At 36.0% G+C, this 22,717-nt stretch overlaps 1 protein-coding gene and 1 long non-coding RNA gene across 11 annotated transcripts in view; one reads left to right on the top strand and one right to left on the bottom strand.

Moving 5' to 3' along the window:
• The first annotated feature begins 6,251 nt into the window (after positions 1-6,251).
• Positions 6,252-11,133, top strand: LOC126822751 (uncharacterized). Its single transcript, XR_008788238.1, has 4 exons — positions 6,252-6,450; positions 7,584-7,608; positions 9,770-9,823; positions 11,056-11,133. It is a non-coding gene; the product is annotated as an uncharacterized LOC126822751 (long non-coding RNA).
• A 6,962-nt stretch (positions 11,134-18,095) lies between these two features.
• The window catches only part of LOC126822726 (rho guanine nucleotide exchange factor 33), a 59,032-nt gene continuing 54,410 nt past the window's right edge, over positions 18,096-22,717 (bottom strand). For all 10 annotated transcript variants that reach the window (XM_056101263.1, XM_056101262.1, XM_056101264.1 and 7 more), the window contains one exon: positions 18,096-22,614. In XM_056101263.1, coding sequence (XP_055957238.1) covers positions 22,401-22,614 — 214 coding nt within the window. In that variant the 3' untranslated portion in view covers positions 18,096-22,400. The remainder of the gene's footprint in view (positions 22,615-22,717) is intronic.

Below are 22,717 nucleotides of genomic sequence, written 5' to 3'. Positions count from 1 at the left end.
CTCCAGGCGTCATCTCCCAGCTAAACCCACCGGTATGTGATCAACCTACATTGATGTTTCGATTCATATTTTATAGTTTATTTCAATATACCGGGCTAGATGTGATGTCGCTATAAGTCATTGACAATGAAAGTTACTTCACAGCCTATGTCTGCCGAGGATTAGGAATTCAAGATTTCAGTCCATATAGTAGCCTACAAGTTTCGATTCTCAATGTATAGTCATTTCAATATAGTGTACTCTTCGTAGAAAATATTCTATGATTTAATATTGTTTAAACATACATTATGCAAGAGCTAAATCTGCCTATTGCAGGTCTTTCTTTAGGCCTAAAATGTTATCTAAATTATTAATTAGACATTAATTAACTTATACAGACCATAATAATCGCTAGGCTGCGATATTTACTGGATTAGAACCCGGTCTGCTGCTTATGGTTAAATCAAAAAATGGATAATCGAGACTATGTTTTTATAGTACCGACTTTAGTAATGATGATCGGGGCTAGGCCCAAAATTCAATCGATAAATACTCGATTCAGGGTGGATGAATTTGACTGAAATTTTCAGTAAATTCCCTTTACATTATCTAGTTTTTAACTATTATGGTGAGAACTGCCAGCTCTTTATCTAATCTCTCCCATAATCTATCTTTAAAGATTCATTCCCGCGAAAGTATTTATAACGATAGTTATTTCTATCAAATTGGGTTTAACCTCTTATCCGTCTGCGCCGACTGGACTAATGAAAACATACGACATAGTCAGTTTTTAGGGAAATTTTGCATGGACAGCGGCTCGACGGCCTACTCTATAATCGAGTCACGACACAAGGATGCTTAAAATAGATTCCCCCGGCGTGTGGTAGTTGTTTGAGATTAAAATGTTTTGAAAGGGATTTGATACAAACTGTTTGATAGGTAAATAGTCCATATATTATATCAATGAATCCCACAGTTTGTATATACTTATATAAAGGTACATGTATATCATATCAATGAATCCCACAGTTTGTATATATTTATAAAGGTATATTTAAATACCTATATTGTGTTAATCACTTTGTAGGATCGGCCATATCGGTATTTTGTTAGGAAATGTTGTTGGTTTTCCATTCTGTGGTTAGATCCTGTATTTGACATTTGCTTTCTCCATTAAAACACAAGGATGTTGACAAAAGGCACTGAATAAATCACCTCTGTTATCATGTATGTAATAATAGATTTCCTGATATACTATAACTTTACTTACCCATGACACGTTGTTCCATAAATTATCAGATGACTTCATATATCACATGCCGAACTATTAACTACGAAGTTTATATGGGTGGGGGGGGGGGGGGCTCTCTCGTTCTCAGCCGTAAAATGCAAGATCATTTGTCACAGGAGTGTTTTCCACAAAGCTTAGAAATTTTCTAAATTTAAAAAAAATTCCTATTCACTACATGGTACCTGCATCTATTCCTGTGATTCGGTGAGGCCAAGAGGATTAAAGACAAACCACGAGTCGTTAGATATAAGTTCGGTATAATCTGTGTCATTGTATATTTCTGGAAAGTTCTCCCTGCATCCATTCCTGTGGTTCGGTGAGGCCAAGAGGATTAAAACAAGTCATGAGACGTTAGATATAAGCTCAGAAAAATCTGTTTCATTGTCTATTTCTTGAATTTTGGGTTATCCTGGATTGAGCTGAGGCCTAGGTGTTGAAAACTTGTAGTTTTTTGCTTATGTGACAAAGGACTGTCTGGTAAAGTCTGCGAACCCATGGCTATAAAACTGTTTTTAACACCTAGACCTCAGCTCAAACCAGGAAGAGCCAAAATTAAAGAAATAGACAATAAACAGATTGTTCTGAGCTTATATCTAACGACTCATGGCTTGTCTTTAATCCTCTTGGCCTCACCGAATCACAGGAATAGATGCAGGTACCATGTAGCGAATAGGAAAATGTTTTGAATTTAGAAAATTTCTAAGCTTTGTGGAAAACACTCCTGTGAAATATGATCCAGAACGGGGAATCAAGACGATTCAAGACTTCATTGACAAGACTGGCGATGAAGAACAGTTACAGGCCTTGCTACAGCCAGTCGAAATGCATCACACCAAATTTCCTGACTATATGAAACACACTTTGGCTCGTCTGGATTATTAAATGACTTTTGTGATTATTTGAATGGTTTCTGTCTCTCTTGTATGATCAAATATTCATCGAGGACAACCCGTATAACTAATTTAGTTCTTTATTAATCTCCACTTGCGTAGATAAGTTTGTTTATGACATTTTGAAGGAGTTTAATCATCAAGGTCTTAACAAATTCTACAGAAAAAAAAAAATTTCTAAAAAATGCCAAATTGCAAACCTCCTGAAATTTGATGCTAAAATTCTGAAATAAATCGCAGAACATCTCTGTGCCTTTTCGATGCATTGTGCCACGTTTTATCTTTCTACTGTACTGGGAAGTATTTTTTCCGACTTTTTCAAAAACTTCACATTGAGTCATTTTTGGTGAAAAATTCAAAATGGCGTTTTTGGTAGGAAAATTATAATATTCGCTGGTGATGAGTTTGGACCCAATTGGAAACGCATGGCACATGGTAGAGTTCAATCGCGAAAAAAAGTTCAAATATGAAACACCCTAATGGCTATTTAAAAATACCAATACAATAAGTTATTAGCTGTTACATCATCCGTTTTTATTGACTCGGTCAGTATAGAAAACTAGGACGGTAATAAACCCCAGTTTATAGGTTTTCTTTTGATATACAGCTCAAATTTGGTAGTCGTTAAGAACCTTTTGTGTAGATTACGAATCTACAATTAGATTACAGGTGAGTGGTAGGGTTCGTATGCGAGAGAGAGAGAGAGAGAGGGAGAGAGAGAGAGAGAGAGGAATGGGTTTAACGTCAACTCAACACAAACTAGGTCATTTCGGGACTAACACATGGTTCAATTTTATTTCAATAATTCGCTCGTGCATAAGAGTCTTTAGCAGTGGGAGGAAACCGGAAAAAACCCACAAGGTTGGACAGGCGACTCTACTCCTTGTCATGTACAACCGGGGACTCGAAACCCCGTCAGTTGACTCAATGACAGACCTTAAGATACAACGCGCACACGCTAACGATTCTGTCATCCATCCCCCCGACATGATCTAAAGTGCGCACGTTACCCCCCCCCCCTCCCAAGCAATGGACACTAGACAATGCATATATGATACCAAGGACAGGCTGATCTTTTCTCCGTGAGGGCAACGAAGGGGGTTCTCTACAACCAGACTAGAAATTTCTTTGGAAAAAAACTGACTATAAATGGTGGTTTCTAGAGTATATCCTGGTGCTTTTAGCTTATGCATATATTTTAACAATTCATCAAAAACGACGTACAATCATGACTACGGAAGAACATTAACTATTAGGGAGCCCTGAAACTACCATACTGCATTCCAGTGCATTCCTAGGGAGGGGAAAGGATAGGTAATTGTTAAAAGGTGTTTCAAATTCCTGCATTACTTGATTACTTTAATTATCAGTAAAATATACGCCGTATAAAATGTTAAGTCGTATATTATTTTACAGTTATATAAAACAAATGTTTCCGTTTTATTCAATGAACAATTTATTGTTAGGTCGTGTAGAAAGATATGGCGTTAAAACGTGCTGCAAATTTCCGCATTACATGGCAGATCTAAACTTATTATATAGATAACTTATCATATAAATTAACAAATGGTTTATTATTTTACAGGTATACAAAATGTTTCCGTTTTACCCAATGAACAATTTATTGTTAATTCACGTAGAAAGAAGATAAGGTGTTAAACGTGTTACAAATTAGCAATTAGTGAATTAGTCGAGTATTTTACATGAAGAAATGTTATCGAAAAACTGTATGCAAATAGTACTTTCTATGGAATACCATGGTGTTTCGAGCTTATACATATATTTAAAGTGGGGCATTCTTAATTCATCAACAACTACATAAAATCAAGACTAAAAGGGGGCCCTAAACTTTGCAATAACATTAACCAGTTTAGACATCCTTGAAACTACCATACTCCTCGTTCAGTCCATCCCTGGAATTGATACCACAAGGGCTGTAAACAGGCATTGCATAACCATTTCTGAACAACTAGATGTATCGAAACAAATTTTAACCCCGGTGAAGATGGTGCAAAGACATACCAAATGAAGAAAATTGCACTTAAAAAGGAACGCTAAAGAGATGTTTTGAATTCTTAAATTTAATTCTGAACCCAAAATAGAAAGCAATATCCACATGGATAAAATCGCCATTATGGATTCTAATTTGATTGCCGTTTTAAATTTATGTCATCTGGGCTATTCAAAGTTAGATTTAGGAGTCAGAATTGAACCCAGTAACCTCAAAAACCTTATATAAGACATATTACAAGCTCTATACAACGGACGAAAATGACGATTAATTAAAAATCCGCCATTTTCGACTTCATTTTAGCTCCCATTTTGGATTTGGAAATTAATGTTTTGAGATAAGAATTCAACCAAATGACACCTAAAACCACGTGAAAGGTATGTTACAAAAATTTTGCACAAGGGGGACATTCCTCACAACACCGGCCATGGTGAATTGACGAAATCTCGCGTTGATAAACGAGATGATGGTTTATTTTTAGCGACACTGACATCACCGCGTGCTAGGGTTAGGGTTTGGGTTGGGTTTGGGTTTGGTCCAAAAATTCGGGTTTGGTCCCAAAATTCTGACGTCTTGTGCAATTCAAAGTGATTGGCCGCGTGAGGAATGTCTCCCCGGCGACCAAGCTATGTTACAAGTCGTATCCATTTTGAATTTCTACCATGTTGGATTTTCAAAATTCATTTTCAAATCACAGAGACATTGAAAACCATATAAAATACATAATAAAAGTCGTATCTTACGAGATAGTGACTGGTTATATTCGGGGACAATGACATTTTATTACCAAATTCGTCGGTCATTTTGAAAAAAAAATGGCTGGTACGATGTGAAAGAATTTTTAAAAAATTGGTTTGGTTAAATTTGTTATTTCCAGAACATTTCGCCTCTATTACCACTTTGTATTGAAGATTTTAATTTTAAAAAATCTATGTGTTGTCTCATGGGCCACCTAAACGCATTAGTTGAAAATATAACTCTCAGAAATCTCCTGGAGACCGCCATATTGAATTATATTAATTACGCCTAGGCAGACATCGGGCGAATTTGAGTAAGTATGATTGAACCAAATTGCATTGGTTTCTTTTGCAATTTGTTTGGGGTCACTCCACTTTTGAGATTAACATGCCCGCACTATTTAAGCGCACTAGGAAATGACATGAAAAGGGGTTTAATGGGACGTAAAACCGTGGTCCTGTGTACAATTTTGCGAGAAGATAAAAGATCCCTTGATAGTTGGAATTCGATGTAAGAGTAGGCCATAGTGCCACTGTTCAGACAAAATTTCCCTCATAGCACACTTTATGGGGTATGCCCGTCTTCATTAGCCCAGGTCAAACTTCTATGGAATACAATTACTGCTTTTTACTGAGCGACGTTTCGACTAGGCTTCTCTAGTCATTATCAAGCAGTAATAAGATGTGAAAATATAACAAGACACAACAATACTTAGTTAATGCTGGCTATCCAGGGATACCCCTTCTAATTACATGTACTATACCGGCATCCCTATCGCAGGTTAGCCTACATATATGTACATATTTTCCTTCTGTTCTTCGTATTTGTTCAATGAGTTTGACTGCCACATCTGATAAATTGTTTCATTGGCATTTAGTAATTCAACTGGAATATACAGGTGACAATTCTATGGAATACAGTTACTGATGTTGCAGTCCAACACAGAATATAGTAAGTAAAAACTCTCCAGAGTGCAGAACGGCACGAGGGCCAGGGTACCAAAAGATAGGGGGGGGGGGCGAGGAGGGGGGATCTCTCTTCCCGGCCTGTAGAAAATTTTGAAATTTGTCAATTCCGGAAACGCTGTTTAGAGCGCCTCTAGCAGTCCAAATTCCAACATAAAACCCTTTAAAATACGTGATAATGAAAAAATGTATACCCCTGAAAAGGGCAGGGTACCATTTGTATACCCTGCTACCCGGGTTCCGGCGCCCCTGTACCTCCCAATCCATATTCTATAATACAAAATACAAACAAATAAATTATCTAAAACTGGTTAAACAACAGATGCACTATAGATGCGGGTATAAAATGTGAAACAGACTATAGTTTCATTCCTCCCATAGAAGTACGTTGTGTTTGTTTTACACAGTGAGTAAGCGGGTTTGGTTGACCTAGTCAGGTCGTCATCACGTTTATAAATCGACTGATTTTAAAGTATTGTCATTTGTCAACAAGAGTTGTAGAGAAGTTTGAAGATTGTCAAATCGTGGATAATAACAAGTTAATAGAATGGTGTTAAAGATACACGTTGTCTACTGGTTGGTATTAGTTTTTTTACTACACCTTATCGATCTCTCTTGTCTACTTTGGCTTTCGCAAATTTTATAGCTGATATTTGAAGTTTTATATACCGGTGACCGTGCTGTTTCCAACCATGGGATATTTTATAAATCGCCAAGGTTACTCTGTTTAGTCAGAATTACAAGATTTAAGTGCCACCACTTTTCTCATAAATCTGTCAAGAACAGTAATCTAGTCGTTCGGATGGGACGAAAAACTGAGGGCCCTTGTTGGCGTACAAATTAGTGTGCACTTAAAGGAACCATTGGGATGCTGTCTGGACAAAATTTCCCTCATACTGTAGTCTAGATAAGAAATCTCATCTCTCGACCCTGGGAGAGGTGGGGGGGGTGGGTGGATGGCCGAATGTTTAGCGTGTGTGCCCTGTGTCATTGAGTCAACTGGCGTGGTTTCGATTCCCTAGTTGTACGTGACAAGGAGTAGGGTCGCCTGTCCAACCTCATGGGTTTTCTCCAGGTCCTCTGGTTTCCTCCCACTGCTAAAGATCCCTATCGTGCAAGCAAATTGTTGAAATGAAATTGAACCATATGTTAGTTATGTTAGTCCCAAAATGACCTAGTTTGGTTTGTGTCAAGTGGATATTAAACCCCATTTCTCTCCCTCTCTCTTGTGTGTCACCTAGTATATCTCAATGTTTTTATAGCCATGTTCTTGTAGCTAAAAAATGAGATAATATACCAGTACCAACAATTTCATACTGAAGTTCACTTTGCTGTCTCTCCATATAGATCAATCCATATTAGATTATTTTCCTGTGGACCTGTTTGTATTCGTAAACCCCAGGTTGGGAAACAAGGGTATATAATTATATATAGACCTATAATTACAGCTCTCTATGAACACCTGGTACCACTTCCAGTTACTTGATAATCATATTATTGATATAATTGTGTAACAGATTGTGTTAAATATTGAACGACAGATATTTAAATATTATTTTAATCCCAGCATCACAAGCGAGGAAGCATGAACCAAGTCAATATTATAATAGACCACATTATTTTATCTGTAGTAATATGATCAGATAAAACTTATTTACATAAAACTTCAATAAAATTCATTATTTTTCAATATTTTTTTTGCATTCCAGTGGAGCATGAGGCTACGCCCCCAAGGTAATTATTTAATCTTTCATGACAAATTAAATTCTCACTTGATATATAGATATGTACATCATATTCAAAATTAAAATTATTTCATAAAAATCGACTGAATTATGGATATCCAAAATTAAAATAACTTCATAAAAAATGGATTACTAAGATTTCGACAAAACTAATCCTTCTAATCATTGACAAGAGAGTTTTTTGTCAATTTTAATTTTGGAAACGATTTATAAAATATGCACGTCTATAAAATACCTTTCCTTGTTGGTCATTTACTCTGGATGATATTGAAAAAAAAAACTGATCTTGTTGGTGATTACACAAAAAAATATATTATTAACTAGTTCATCAGTCTTATTAAATAACATTTTATCTATGCGGCACAAGGCCTACTTATAACTTCTGATAAATAAATACATGACATTTCATCTAAATAAAGAATCAATTTTTTTTAACAGTACTATTAAAATAGTTATAATCAGATTATTTTTTTCACCAGTTTTATAACATGTATTTTTTGTTTGTAATATTTTGGTCGCTATTGACAAAAGAAATGCTTTTGTCAGTGATTAGTAGAAATGTAATGGGGTTTAATGTCCTACTGTTCTGCTCCTAAACTGGGCTAATGAAGACGGGCTAGCCATACAGTGTGCTATGAGGGAAATTTTGCCCGGGCAGCGGCACTACCGCCTACTCGAATTCCAACTGCCAAGGGATCTTTTACGTGCATTCCAATGTATACACGGGACCTCGGTTTTTCGTCTCCTCCGAAGGACTTGACAGCTGTCCTTGTCAGGCCCTCCGTTCTGCACCACTGACAAGGGGAAACCACGTCAGAAAATCCTGATGAACTTTCTCTGCCAATGCAGGGGTCGAACACCCGACATCCAGGCTAGCGAGCCAGCGTCTTACCCACTTAGCCACCGTGGCTCCCAGAGTGATTAGTGAACCCATGTTTGGTGTATTTATTTATTAGAAGTTGTGGAGATGGTTGAATGGTTTATTACATGGGCTTTAGATCATTAGGTCTGTCATTGAGTCGAGTGGCGTGGTTTCAATTCCCTGCTTGTACATGTATGTGACAAGGAGTAGGGTTGCCTGTCCAACCTCGTTGGTTTCCTCTAGGTCCTCTGATTTCCTCCCACTGCTAATGCACACGAGAATCATTGAAATAAAATAAAACCATATGTTAGTCCCGAAATCCCCTACCTAGTTTTTATTGAGTGGATGTTGTATTTGTTAATTAGAAATTAGGTAGAAAATGTTATTGAAGAGATTGATGAACTAATAGAGTGGCGGGGATTATTGAAATTGTTTGTCTGTCTGTCTCTCCTTCTAATTGAGGTAGAATGTTCAAACCTGGTGTAGGTGTTTATTAGGTCAGTGCCTTGATGGAGTTCGAAGATGAGTGTTTTCTGATTAAGGTGAGCAGAGATAAGCAATTTGATTTGTTTATGTTTTAATTGGAAAACAATAACTTTGATTCTAAATGAGTGACAGAGATTAATATTGGTGTATTGTTTCATTACATCAAAACTGAGGACCTGGATCGGGCTATGAACGTGCGTTTCAGATCACCACACATCAAAAGCTTCACTAAGTTTGATAAAGATCATTTCCTGCTCAGGTTAAGTTGAATATTAAACATACATTATGCAAGAGCTAAATCTGCCTATTGCAGGTCTTTCTTTAGGTCTTAAATGTTATTTAATTTATTAATTAGATTATTAATTAACTTATACAGAACATAATCAACTCTCGAAGCCATCTTATGTGTCAGATTTTCATTGGATTTGAATCTGATCTGCTGCTCAACTTTCATTGATTATTAAATCCAAAAATGGATAATCGTGACTATATTGTTGTGTCGTACCGACTTAGTAATGATGATCAAGGCGAGGCCTAAAATTCAATCACTAATATCTTGGTTCAAAGTTGAGCATATTCCCTTTACATTTTCTAGTTTTTAATCTCCCACAATGGCCCTTAATAAGAAGTTTGATTGCTACATTATAGATGTATAAACAATGATAAAGAGTGTCTTATATTTTGGGTTACTCACTGTTGGCTTGTTTTCTATATTTTGGGATTGAGGCAGGGGACATCAGCCTATAAACTGTTGGCTTGTTTACTCTATTTTGACACAATTTAAAGATTTTTTTTTTTACAGTACAGGGCCATTAAAACGGCACTGGAAAAAGAATTCCCAGGACAATTAGAAATCGTAAGTAACTTATTTCCCTTGCTGTGAGTTTTTTTATCATTTAATACAACATACAGGTCCAGGACTGTACCATGCTGTAGACGCTTAGGCCTGGGCCCTTATTCACGAAAACTTAAACTAAGATAAAATGGAAATTTTAAGAAATACTGCAACTTTATTGGATATATGAAAATTGATTTTACTGGTCAGCCAATCGAATTGCAGTATTTCTTAAAGTTTCGATTTTATCTTAGTTTAAGTTTTCGTGAATAAGGGCCCAGGCTCCTATTGATGGTGATCAATCGTAGTGAAGTGAGTCGTGACAGCGAGATTAGGACCATTTGTCATGGCTTGGGGGATTGGATGGCCAAATGGTTTACATGTCCGCGCTGTATCATAAGGCCTGTCATTGAGACAACTGCTGTGGTTTCGAATCCCCGATTGTACGTGACAAGGAGTAGGGTCACCAGGAGTAGGGTCACCAGGAGTAGGGTCGTCTGTCCAACCCCATGGATTTTCTCCAGGTACTGCGGTTTTCTCCCACTGCTAAAGACCCGTATGCACAAGCGAATTATTGAAATAAAAAATTAAACCATGTTAGTCCCGAAATGACCTAGTTTTTGTCATGTGGATGTTAAACCCCATTTCTCTCTCTCTTTCTCTCTCTCTGTCATGGCTTATTGGCTTCGCCATTGCACTTAGCGAGTTGAAGAAGTAAAGGTACAGCTAAAAATAACCAAAACATCCATGAAAGAAAGGTGCATTTTGGAAGAATATAACCCTGAATTTTATAAAAGTCTAAATGACTGTCAATAATACATGACCTTAAAACATGGCCTGACTTCTAAGTTATGTTTTTATTAAAATAACTGATCGTCATTTGCGGTTTTGGGACAATCTCTAATTTTTTAAGACTTTATCACAAACCAAAATGTCATTGGTGGATAATCTCCTAGATAGGATCCAATCAGATTAAAAAGAGGCCCATCAAAATATTATAGGTGGCGCTGTCTTAGAGGATGCCTAATGTTGCAATATCTTCAATTCTTCATACTTTTGTAAATACTGAACAGAACGTAACCATTTTGGTACTGATATTGACTTTTAAAAAATGATGAACATAGGTTTTAACGAAGAGGTGCACTTTAAAGAACCATATTTGAACTGATATTCCCTTTAAAGATTCAACTTGACAATCCCACGAATGACAATTGGCGGTTTTAAGGTAAACTTCTTTTCTCTTTTTTTAATAGACTGGCGAAGGTACTCCACAGAGTACCGGCTGGTTAGAGGTTCAGATTGTTGGGGGCAAATTACTTCACTCCAAGAAGGTAAGTTGCTATAGTTACAGATTCCAGTGTTATATGGTAGCCACTGTTGGCTTGATGAGTCTGGCGCTTGCTCACTCAGTAAACCGGGAACATTCTCACTTAGTAACCCAGTAACATTCTGACTCAGTAACCCAGAAACATTCTCACTCAGCAACCCGGGAACATTCTCACTCAGTAAACCTGGAACATTCTCACTGAGTAACCTGGGAACATTCTCACTCAGTAACCCAGGAACATTCTGACTCAGCAACCCAGGAACATTCTCACTTAGTAAACTGGGAACATTCTCACTCAGCAACCCAGGAACATTCTCACTCAGTAACCTGGGAACATTCTCACTCAGCAACCCAGCAACATTCTCACTCAGTAAACTGGAAACATTCTCACTCAGTAAACTGGAAACATTCTCACTCAGTAAACTGGGAACATTCTCACTCAGCAACCCAGGAACATTCTCACTCAGTAACCCAGGAACATTCTGACTCAGTAACCCAGAAACATTCTCACTCAGCAACCCGGGAACATTCTCACTCAGTAACCTGGGAACATTCTCACTCAATAACCTGGGAACATTCTCACTCAGTAACCTGGGAACATTCTCACTCAGTAACCTGGGAACATTCTCACTCAACAACCCAGGAACATTCTCACTCAGTAACCTGGGAACATTCTCACTCAACAACCCAGGAACATTCTCACTCAGTAACCTGGGAACATTCTCACTCAGTAACCTGGGAACATTCTCACTCAGCAACCCAGGAACATTCTCACTCAATAACCCAGAAACATTCTCACTCAATAACCCAGAAACATTCATCGAGAAAGTTCCTCAGGGATTTTCCAGTCTGGTGTCAGTGGTGCCGAATGGCGGGTCAGGCAAGTAATTCTGTTTAGTTATTTGAATGGTAAGAAAACTGAGATCCCCGAGATCCTCGAGATCCCCGAGATCCTCGTGGGTGTGCATGTAAAAGGTTCTTGACAGTTGAAAATGGATCAAGAATAAGCAGAAGGCATTGTTCGGCAAAATTTCACTCATACATAGCTTCACTAGCCTATTTGGTTCAGAACAAACGTTATACCCATGTGTTTCCCCTGTCGGCCAGTCAAGACCGACGGCTATGGAAACCCCATTTCATTTAATGAAAATAAATAATTAAACAATGTTGGTAGAATAAATAAACAATATTTCTATATATTTGTAGAATGGGGATGGATATGTTGATAGTGATAAGAAGATGAAGAAAATAATTGAAGGTGTACGAGCAGCTTTATAAGCAAGAATTATCGTGGGAGACAATTAATTATTGAAATATGTAAGTTTAACAGAAACTTCTTCTTCCATCTTCAGACATTATAGGTTCCCCGTCTTCATTAGCCCAGTCGGAGCAGTTTTATATTCCCATGAAAGTAGCTTAAAGACAATATGTACAATGTAATTTATCATAGCTTTATTTATGAGGTGGATTGAGTGTATGTATGAGTATGGGGTGCGTATTTGATCATAAGGTCTGTCATTGAGTCAAGTGGTGTGGTTTCGATTCCCTTCTTGTACGTGACAAGGAGTATGTAACTGTATAGTTGAAACACATCAAATTGTAAAGGGGAACACAGTGGCTCTGGCTCGCTAGTATTTAGGTCGGGTGTTTGATCTCTTGCATTAGTCAAGAAAGTTCATCCAGATTTTTTCCGAAATGATTCCTCCTTGTCAGTGATGCAGGAAGGAGGGCCTGACAAGAACAGCTGTTCGTTTGGATGGGATGAAAAACCGAGGTCCAATGTACACATTGGCATGCACGTAAAAGATCCCTTGACAGTTGGAATTCGATATAAGAGTAGACCGTAGTGCCGCTGTCCGGGCAAAATTTCCCTCATAGCACACTGTATGGCGTATGCCCGGCTGCATTATCCCAGTTGGAGCAGAACAGTTGGACATTAAACCCCATTTCATTTCATTTCATTTTAAATTGTAAAAAAACATCTACCTGTGAATTGCAGTAATACCTTTTTAATATTATTACCTGTACATCATATGTTAGTCTCATAATGACCTAAATATTGCTTAAACTATATAATTAACCTTTATCCTAGTATGTTGGGCTTTAAATTCTATTGGTGATTGGGGGTGGGGAGGGGGGCAAATGGTTTCACGTATGCACTTTACATCATGTTGGGAGTATAGCATGTGCACATTGTATCATAAGGTCTGTCATTGAGTCAACTGGCGTGGTTTTGTCAAGTGGACCTTAAACCCCATTTCTCTCTTTAGAACATGTCATTGAGTCAAGTGGTCTGGTTTTGATTCCCTGCTTGTACGTGACAAGGAGTAGGGTCACTTGTCCAACATTGTGGATTTTCTCCGGGTCCTTCCACTGCTAAAGATCCTCCTGTTCTCAAACAAATTATTGAAATAAAATTGTACCATATGTTAGTCCTGAAATGACCTAGTTTCTGTTGTTATGTTTCAGTTGAATGGTTTATGTGACGTCATGTACAGTATCTTGATTATGATTGGCTGTGACTAAAGACCTACAGGTCATGTTGTAACCAGGATGGATAAAGATGGCTGTCAATATGACTTCAACGTACTTCATTAAAATATTTCATATTTATTGTCAGTTACTAAATTATATGTATTTATAACACAAGTTTATTTTTATTGTCCCCTGCGAATCGTTGAAAGCAGAGTTCGTCCGTCCCTCCGTCATATCACTTTATTAAAATATATCAATTTTATTTCTGTTCAAGCTGCTAATCATTGTTAGCATTATTCAGGCAATATCTAAATTTATCAGGACCTAATCTACGATTTATTTAAACATTTATTTAGAAAACAAAACCAAAATTTTAATGGTAGATAATCTCCTTGCTTTGATTCAATTGTATTAAAATAGAGGCCCATCAAAATATTTTATAGAATATTTGTGGTGCTGACATGTTTATTGCAAAAATTTTCATTTCATCATATCTTTGTAAATAATGAATAGAATTAAAACATTTGGGGACTGTTATTCATTTTTAAAGATACATTATACAAGAGCTAAATCTGCCTATTAGGCATTAATTAACTTACCAAGAAGATAATCAACTCTCGATGCCATCGGATGCTTGTGGTATTTAGTAGATTCAAATACAATTTGGGATGGATGTGGTTACCGTAAAAATGGATAATTAAGGCTTTGTTTATTATCATAACGACAAATAGAGGCTATACAGGTCACAATTCTATGGAATACAATTACTGCTTTTTACTGAGCGACGTTTCCACTAGGCTTCTCTAGTCATTATCAAGCTATGATAAAAAATGAAAATATGACAGGACAATATATAGAATTGTGACCTGTATATTCTAGTTCAATTACTAAATGCCATTGAAACAGTTTAAATAGAGGCTAGGCTATAATTGTATCGCTAATATCTAGGCTCAGAGTGAAGTAATTTCACTGAAATTCTCAGCATATTTCTTTACATTATCTTTTTTAAAATTATTATAGGTAGGGCTCTCAGCTCTTTATCTAAATCTTACATAATGTATCTTTAAAGTTTAAACTTTAACAATCTTGTAGTTTGCTAGGATCGTTCAATAGACAATCAGCAGCTTGTCAATAAGAGAATTAATTAGTTTAGTTTATTTAATTTTAAATATTTGTTTATTTGATTGGCATGTTGTGTTGATTATTATTCCTATCTAGGCGTACTGATTCTACCTCCCTGTTTGGGCATTATCAGGTATTTATGCTTCCATGTCAGTTTATTTTGCTGTAATTTTATCATATTCGTTGAATCTCAATATATATATTCATAAATTTATAACTAACAATGAAAATATTATATACCTTGACATGAGGCCTCCTTTATCTTAGCACTGAATGGTATATGAGTAGTCCAGGGGAAGAATGATCTATGTCACATTTTTGTCTTTTCGCATAAAAGGTAAAACAGACTTTTGGACGAGAATGCTTGACGCGACCAGAACAACGAGTGGGTTTAATTACATCTTCAAAATGAAGTTTAACACGAATTATAATTACCAGTACAACAACTGACTTCAACTTTTCAGGCAAATTAAGGGTACGATGGGACGATGGGACGTATTTTAGGGAGGCCATTTCAGAAGGGCCTTGGTTCGATGTGACTCCGATCGTGTTTACCTGAAATTGATTATTCCACAGAAAGCTTGTACAATTTGCTACCAGATGGCCCCATTAACTGGGGTCCGTTGAAAAAATGACTTAGATCGTTCTTCCATTGGGCTCTTCATATATTACAAACTGTAATGAGAGCTATAAATGTTTAATTCTAGAGGCATTATTCAATTGAACTGGAAATACAAGGGACATAATTCTATGGAATACGATTATGGCGTCTCTTCATTTAAGTGGGAATAATAATTCATCAAATCGTAATAATGTTACGAAATAGTTGTCTCATTCACTTGATAAAGACAAGAAAATCCTAGCCAATAAAAATATCACTCAGTAATGTTGTATTCCATATTATTCGTGTCCTATTATTCACCTAGTGTGTCCATTGTCTTTCGGCCGAATGAATCACCTGAATCAATGGAGATGCAATCGACTTGTGTATCCATTCATTTGGCTGATTTGGCCAGACGATTCGCTAGTGTTTCCACTGCTTTTTGAACACAAATTTATAAATACAGGACACGATTAATGATTTGTCTGTTTATAATAAATTTTTATCTTTGAATTGTCCGTTTTTGTTCTTGATGTCACGTGGTTCAAATGCAGTGCCTGATTTAGACATAGTGCGACCCAAGGTGAGATGTGTACCAAGACAGATCCTTGTGGGTCAACAGAAAAACTAATAACATTTAAAGGTCCACCACCCCCAAGAGTCAGAAATTGTTTCGGGGCGTTATGCTTTGTCGCTTATACGATACCTAAGTCATTGATGGCTCCGAGGCACTGCCAGGATGTCCTAGGTTCCATCCGAACGTTGGCCAGGAGTTCCACATCACCGGATTCAGACACAGGCCATGGCCTAGGGTCCCACATAATCATTCTCTTTGTTTCCTTAAACATATACTATGCAAGAGCTAAATCTGCCTATTGCAGGTCTTTTGTAGGCCTGAAATGTTATCTAAATTATTAATTAGACATTAATTATTTTATCCAAACCATAATCAACTCTGATGCCATCGCTTGCCGCAATATTTATTGCATTATGATCCGATTTGCTGCTCAACTTTCATTTATGATTTAATCATGAAATGGATAATCGAGATTGTTTTTTTTTTATCGTACCGACTACTTTGTTAATGATGATCAAAGCTAGGCTGAAATTTCAATCGCTTAATTCTCGGTTCATAGTTGATCAATTTGACTGAAATTTTCAGCAAATTCCTTTTACATTATCTAGTTTTTATACGTCCACATGGAAATGTGGTCGTATATTGCCGTCGCCCCAGTCCGTCCGTCCATCGTCCACAATTTCTTGTGAACACTCTACACACTACATTTATCATCTGATTGTTTTGAAATTGATATATGTTGTTTGCATTAGTGAGATGAAGTTGCCTATTTAATTTCAATAACTTCCGTTAATTTCGTCTGGAGTTATGACCCTTGTTTCACTTTGTTGTACCTTGTGAATGCTTTAACGACAAAAGTTATTATCCGATCTGTATGAAATTTATAGGTATCGTTTAAATTAGTAAAACGAACAAGCCTATTGAGTTTCAGCAAATTTCCGTTAATTACATCTAGAGTTATGGCCCTTGTTTCACATTGTTGGATCTTGTGAACGCTTGAACGACAAAATTTATCACCCAGTCTGTATGAAATTCATATGCATCATTTAAATTAGTGAAATGAAGAAGCCTATTGAATGTCAGCAATTTATGTCAATTACTTCTAGAGTTATGGCCCTTGTTTTACTTTGTTGAACCTTGTGAACGTTCGAACGACAAAAGTTATCATCTGATCTGTATGAAATTGATATGTATTATTTGAATTAGTAAAACGAAAAAGTCTGTCGAATTTCAACAATTTCTGTAGATTACTTCCAGAGTTACAACCCTTGTTTTAGTTTTTAGAATCTTATGAACCCTCAAACGACGAAAATTATAATGTCATCTGTGTGAAATTGTCTATTAAATGCCCCCTAATTACCTACAAAAGAACAAATATACAACAACTCTTGTCGACCGCTCGGACGATTTAGCTGCTGTGGGCGTATATTTAGTTGCCTGGCAACCTATCTTTAACTATTATAGTGAGAACTGCCAACTCGTTATCTAATCTCCCATAATGTATATTTCAACTTTCACTTGGTTTAATAAATCCAAACCAATGCAACACCTGTATAATGTACATATGTCACTGATATTTTCTATTTGATGGATGGATGTCTGTGTAATAGGCACACTGAAATTTTTAGCTTAGGGCCAACAAAACCTTAATATGGCCATGATCACCCTTGTCAGTAAGTGAGAAATCGGGATCGGATGCACCTTTTGCATAGATGACAGACCAACAACCCAGGTTAATGGAGACGTGCATACACCTTGCAGTATGCTACGAAGGAAAGTTTTCATGGACTGCATCACTACAGCCTACTCTTGTTTCAATATCCATTTGTTGAGGGATCTTTAGCGTGCTCCTAATGGTATATATACAGGAGAACAGGGTTCTTGTGTCATCCTACGGATTAGGTTTTGTTTTGTCTTTATTGAAAACTACCAAGTATATGGGAGCTGTTCCTGGTTCAAAAGAGGGCATGAATGATCATCTGATCGTCATATCAAAATGGTTCAATTTTATTTCAATAATTCGCTTGCGCGTAGGGGTCTTTAGCAGTGGGAGGAAACCTGAGGACCCAGAGAAAACCCACAAGGTTGGACAGGCGACCCTACTCCTTGTCCTGTACAACGCCAGTTGACTCTATGACAGAGCTTATGATACAGACTGAACACAGGGAATATTTGAAACATGACAAGACTATATAATTATTAAGTTTATTGTTTAAATATATAAATGATATCACTGTATACAAGAGCCAGCTCTCTATATTAACATTACAAATATTATAAACTTCTAGTTATTAATGAATGAGACCTTATAAGGCTTTAACTTCAAAAATTGGCACAATACCTTATAAGGCTTTCACTTCAAAGATTGGCATGAATGTAACCTTTTAAGGCTTCCACTTTAATAACTGGCATGAATGAGACCTTATAAGAATTTAACTTCAATACTTCACCAGGTTTTGGAGTAAACCTGACCGATACTACTTCAATGCTATTGTTGTTGGTCAGTTATTGATCTATTCAGTTTACTTTGGACAAGCAAGATATGTTTCTCAAAGAACTTAACAAATTTTTGAATTTTGCAAATTTTGATATATATCTTTAAGCGTTTTACACATAAACACTATAAATTTCACCTGCGGGTGTCTTGTGGTAAAATTCTTTATAATTCTTATTTTTGACATGTAAATGGACTGACCAGTAAGATTCACAACCAATATGACAGGGCCGTTAGAAACAAGACGTAGACCATACAATGATTGGTGATATAGGAACGGCAAGTTTGTCAGATTTAGGGACATGATCAAAGACTAAGGAGGCCATTAACTGTGGTTTAAAGGATCTGTCGCCGTTATATTTTAGTAAATAGAACTTGTTAATCGTGGTGAAAAACTCTTGTAAAGCTTTATCCTGGTCCTGTACAACTAGATCTGAAACTCTGAGGTTCTTTTTTCGAGGAAATACAAACTTTCAAATTTCATGAGGTGGGGACAGGGCAAATTCCTTGTCGGAGTTGGCCAAATTCCAGAATATTTTCTTGAATTATTGAATGATAAACCTATTCATTAACGAAAGATATATTTTTTTGATTTTTGTTGAAATCTATGATTAGGTTTTACAATAATTATTTACTGGAAGAGTTTACACCAAAATTGAACCCTAGGGTCATGTCGAATGGAGGTCTGTTGATCAAGGACAGTGGGATGGGGTCTGGGGGCTTGGTATCTCCCATGGGGTGTGATAAAATTCTGAAAAACTAAACTATAAATGGAACTTTGTAGTGTATATTCTGGCAATCTTACCAATACATTAAAAAGGTCAAAAGTTCAAGATTAAACAGTCCCCAGAATCTGTAAGAATATTAACATCTTAAGGTGCCTGCGAACCTACATCAGGTAGCCACAATTGCTGTAGGTTGTATAAAAATAATATTTATAATATTGTGTATCGGGGCCCTTTTATACACACAATGATTATAATTAATATTAATTATAGCTCCCGGAATCCGACACTTTTATACCGCAAAGTATCAGGCACTTTTATACACATTATGTGGAATTAATATCAATTGTAGACCTACAACCTAGTATTGGACACTTTATACACACAATATGGATACTTAATATCAATTACATGTATAGTCTCTATTACATGTATACCATCCAGTATCAGGCGCTTTATACACACAATGTGGATATACATACACCACAATGTGGATACTTTAATATCAATTATACCACTCAGTGTCAGACACTTTATACACACAATGTGGATAAATAATATCAAATTTTATTTGATCTCAAATAAATTATTTTATTTTATACAAATCTAAATTATATCTTCAAATATTTACAAACAAATAAGAATTTACAAATACAATACTAATACAATTTACAAATAATAATGCTTGTACAATTTACAATATATTTTTAATACAATTTATACAGTTGCTAAAATTTTATTTGGCCCCATTACTATAATAGGTCATTAGAATGATTCCAGTGTAGCTGACCACAGATCGCCAATGATTGACACATTGACTTTAATGTTAATTCTCGTCTTTTAGATCGGCTCTAACTTTTTCCAAATTTTCGTTGGATAGAGCGCTTTCTCCCACAGATGGAGAAACATGTGGCAACCCCTTGCTCAAAAGCACGTATATGAGGTTCACCATGGAAAACTTGAGATACACATACTGGAAGTAAAGACCAATAAACATGCAATTTTCTGCCCTACATTTCAACCTAACCGACCTCTCAACTCTTGTATCCTTCCGCCTCAAAATCATGAATATTCAGCAAAACCTGACAGAAAATGTTTTTTCACTTTATTTATAGAACAGAAATTTCCTACTTTCATTTTCATAGTCAGTAATGCCAGTACCGGTAGCATTATATTTATAGATCAAAATCCCCTACTTTCATTTTCATAATTAGTAAACAAACTAATGACCTACTGACTTAAATAGCATTCTGATATTTAAAGGGACATTTTATTTAAAGATAATTCGACTTATAATTTCTTTCTGCTGATCATCAAATGAGGGATTTTAAATACTTTTCAAACTATGTTCATTGTGAAAGCTGGATCATAAAAGGTAAAAGGGTTGCAATATTTGGTATCGTCTATCTGCAGGTGGTATATATAACAAGCCAGTGCCACCTGGGGGATAATTTTTAAATTTTATTTCAATAATTTACTTGCGTGGGGTCTTTAGCAGTGGGAGGAAACCAGAGGACCCGAAGAAACCCCACGATGTTGGACAAGCGACCCTCCTCCTTGTCACGTACAACCTGGGAATCGAAACCACACCATTTGACTCAATGACAGACCTTATGATACAACACACATATGCGTTAACCGTTCAACCACCCTTTGTGCCGCCTATAAGTTTTGGGTAAAATGTATTGATGAGCCTCATTTAAATCTGAATCCAGAACTTTAGAGTCCTTTAAATCACCCTTGAAGACTCACTTATTTAACTGTGAATACCAAACGTGACAGTGCAGCTCAGCGCCATCGAGTAGAACAGTTCTAGATGAGAGGCGCTATACAAATTCATTATTATTATTATTATTAATTTGGATACATTTTAGCATGGGTTAAATTAGATGTCCGAAAAATACACAATCTTCGATAAAAAACTATAATAATTTATTTTCCTAGATCTGTATCTCTTATCGCATATTTAATAAATCTCTGGTGTCATGTTTTTACTATATCCTCTAAATTATCCCTAAATCATTTCAATATTTGAGATTAGAAATAGTTCGTAGAGCTGTCCCTTCAAGTTTATTATGTATTATTTATTTACTTGTTCAAGGACAGTGACACAGAAAACTAGCTAACAAAATTGTACATTAAGCTGTATGGTACATTATACCTGACAAAATATTGTATTGTTGTATTGTAATATTACATATTTTGGTAAAGATGTCAATCCATACAATCAAATCTAGATCATATCATATTTATTATGTATAATTTATTGTCTGTTCAATGACATAGAAAACTAGCTGTATGGTACACTATACTTGACAAAATATAACATTATTGTATTGAAATATTACATATATTGGTAGAGATGTCAATCCACATACAATATAACGCGACACATTCTATATTAATTTTTGCGGGTCATAGATACAGAAACAGATATTATATAATTGTGTAATCCACAATTAATCTCGATTTACCTGCAGCGAAGTCTTTCAATATTTAAAGAGGCCGAACCAATTTTATTTTTAAATATTTCTTAGTTGTTACAAAATTTGGAATTTTTCAGAACCGCAACCAACTCACAAGTTCTTCCAACTTTTCCAAAGAAAGTACGAAACGCCTTGCCTCAAGTTCACAAAGGATGCTTAGTTAAGTTAAGAATTTACCCAACTTTCAATCACTGTCTATGAGAAATATCTTTTATCCAGAAACACAAAACTTTACACATAGTTTCTTATTGATGTATTTGATACATTAAAACAACAAAAGTTTTATAAACAGCTATATTTTAGTTAAATAAAAGCGGCAAACAATTTAGAGTAAATTCTTTACTTAAGTCTGTGAACTCGTGGCCCAATCCTTATTTACGAAAACTTAAAATTGATTCATTGAGTTGTAACTGAATGGAACTAGAACTCCTTGATTTAGGTTTTAATAAAAAGTTTTGAATTGGGTTCATTTGTTTAAGTCCACTCGACACAAACTAGGTCATTTCGGGACTAACATAAGGTTCAATTTTATTTCAATAATTTGCATGTATGTAGGGGTCTTTAGCAGTGGGAGGAATCAAAGAACCCGGAGAAAACCCACAAGGTTGGACAAGCGACCCTACTCCTTGTCACGTACAACGGGGCAATCGAAACCATGTCACTTGACTCAATAACAGACCTTCTGATTTCATGCACACCCTTTAAACCACTAGACCACCCAAATCAAAGAGTTCATCTGATTTTAAAATCAATTCTTAAGGAAGAATCAAAAGATTTTTTTATAATTTTTTTTACGCATTAACACAACCATTAGCTTGTTCCCGTTGCTGAAAAAATGAAGTAAAAAATTGTGGACGAATATTTCTAATGGCTGCCAAACGGCCATTATCTGTCAATTGTTTTCGGACTCCATTTTGAGGAAATTTGTTAACCTTCATCATTATCTGTTTCCTTCTTTGTTCCTTCGCAAATTCTGCTTCAAGGTCATCCATCCTGATACAGCCTCTAAAATAGAAGGAATATTTAATTAATTCATAGAACCTATTTACATATTTGCATAAATTAAACCATATCAGCACACATTAAATCTAATTTACATATTTGCATA

This window comes from Patella vulgata, chromosome 5, assembly GCF_932274485.2.
Source record: "Patella vulgata chromosome 5, xgPatVulg1.2, whole genome shotgun sequence".
Classification (NCBI taxonomy): domain Eukaryota; kingdom Metazoa; phylum Mollusca; class Gastropoda; family Patellidae; genus Patella; species Patella vulgata.
This window is presented reverse-complemented; position numbering and strand designations above follow the sequence as displayed.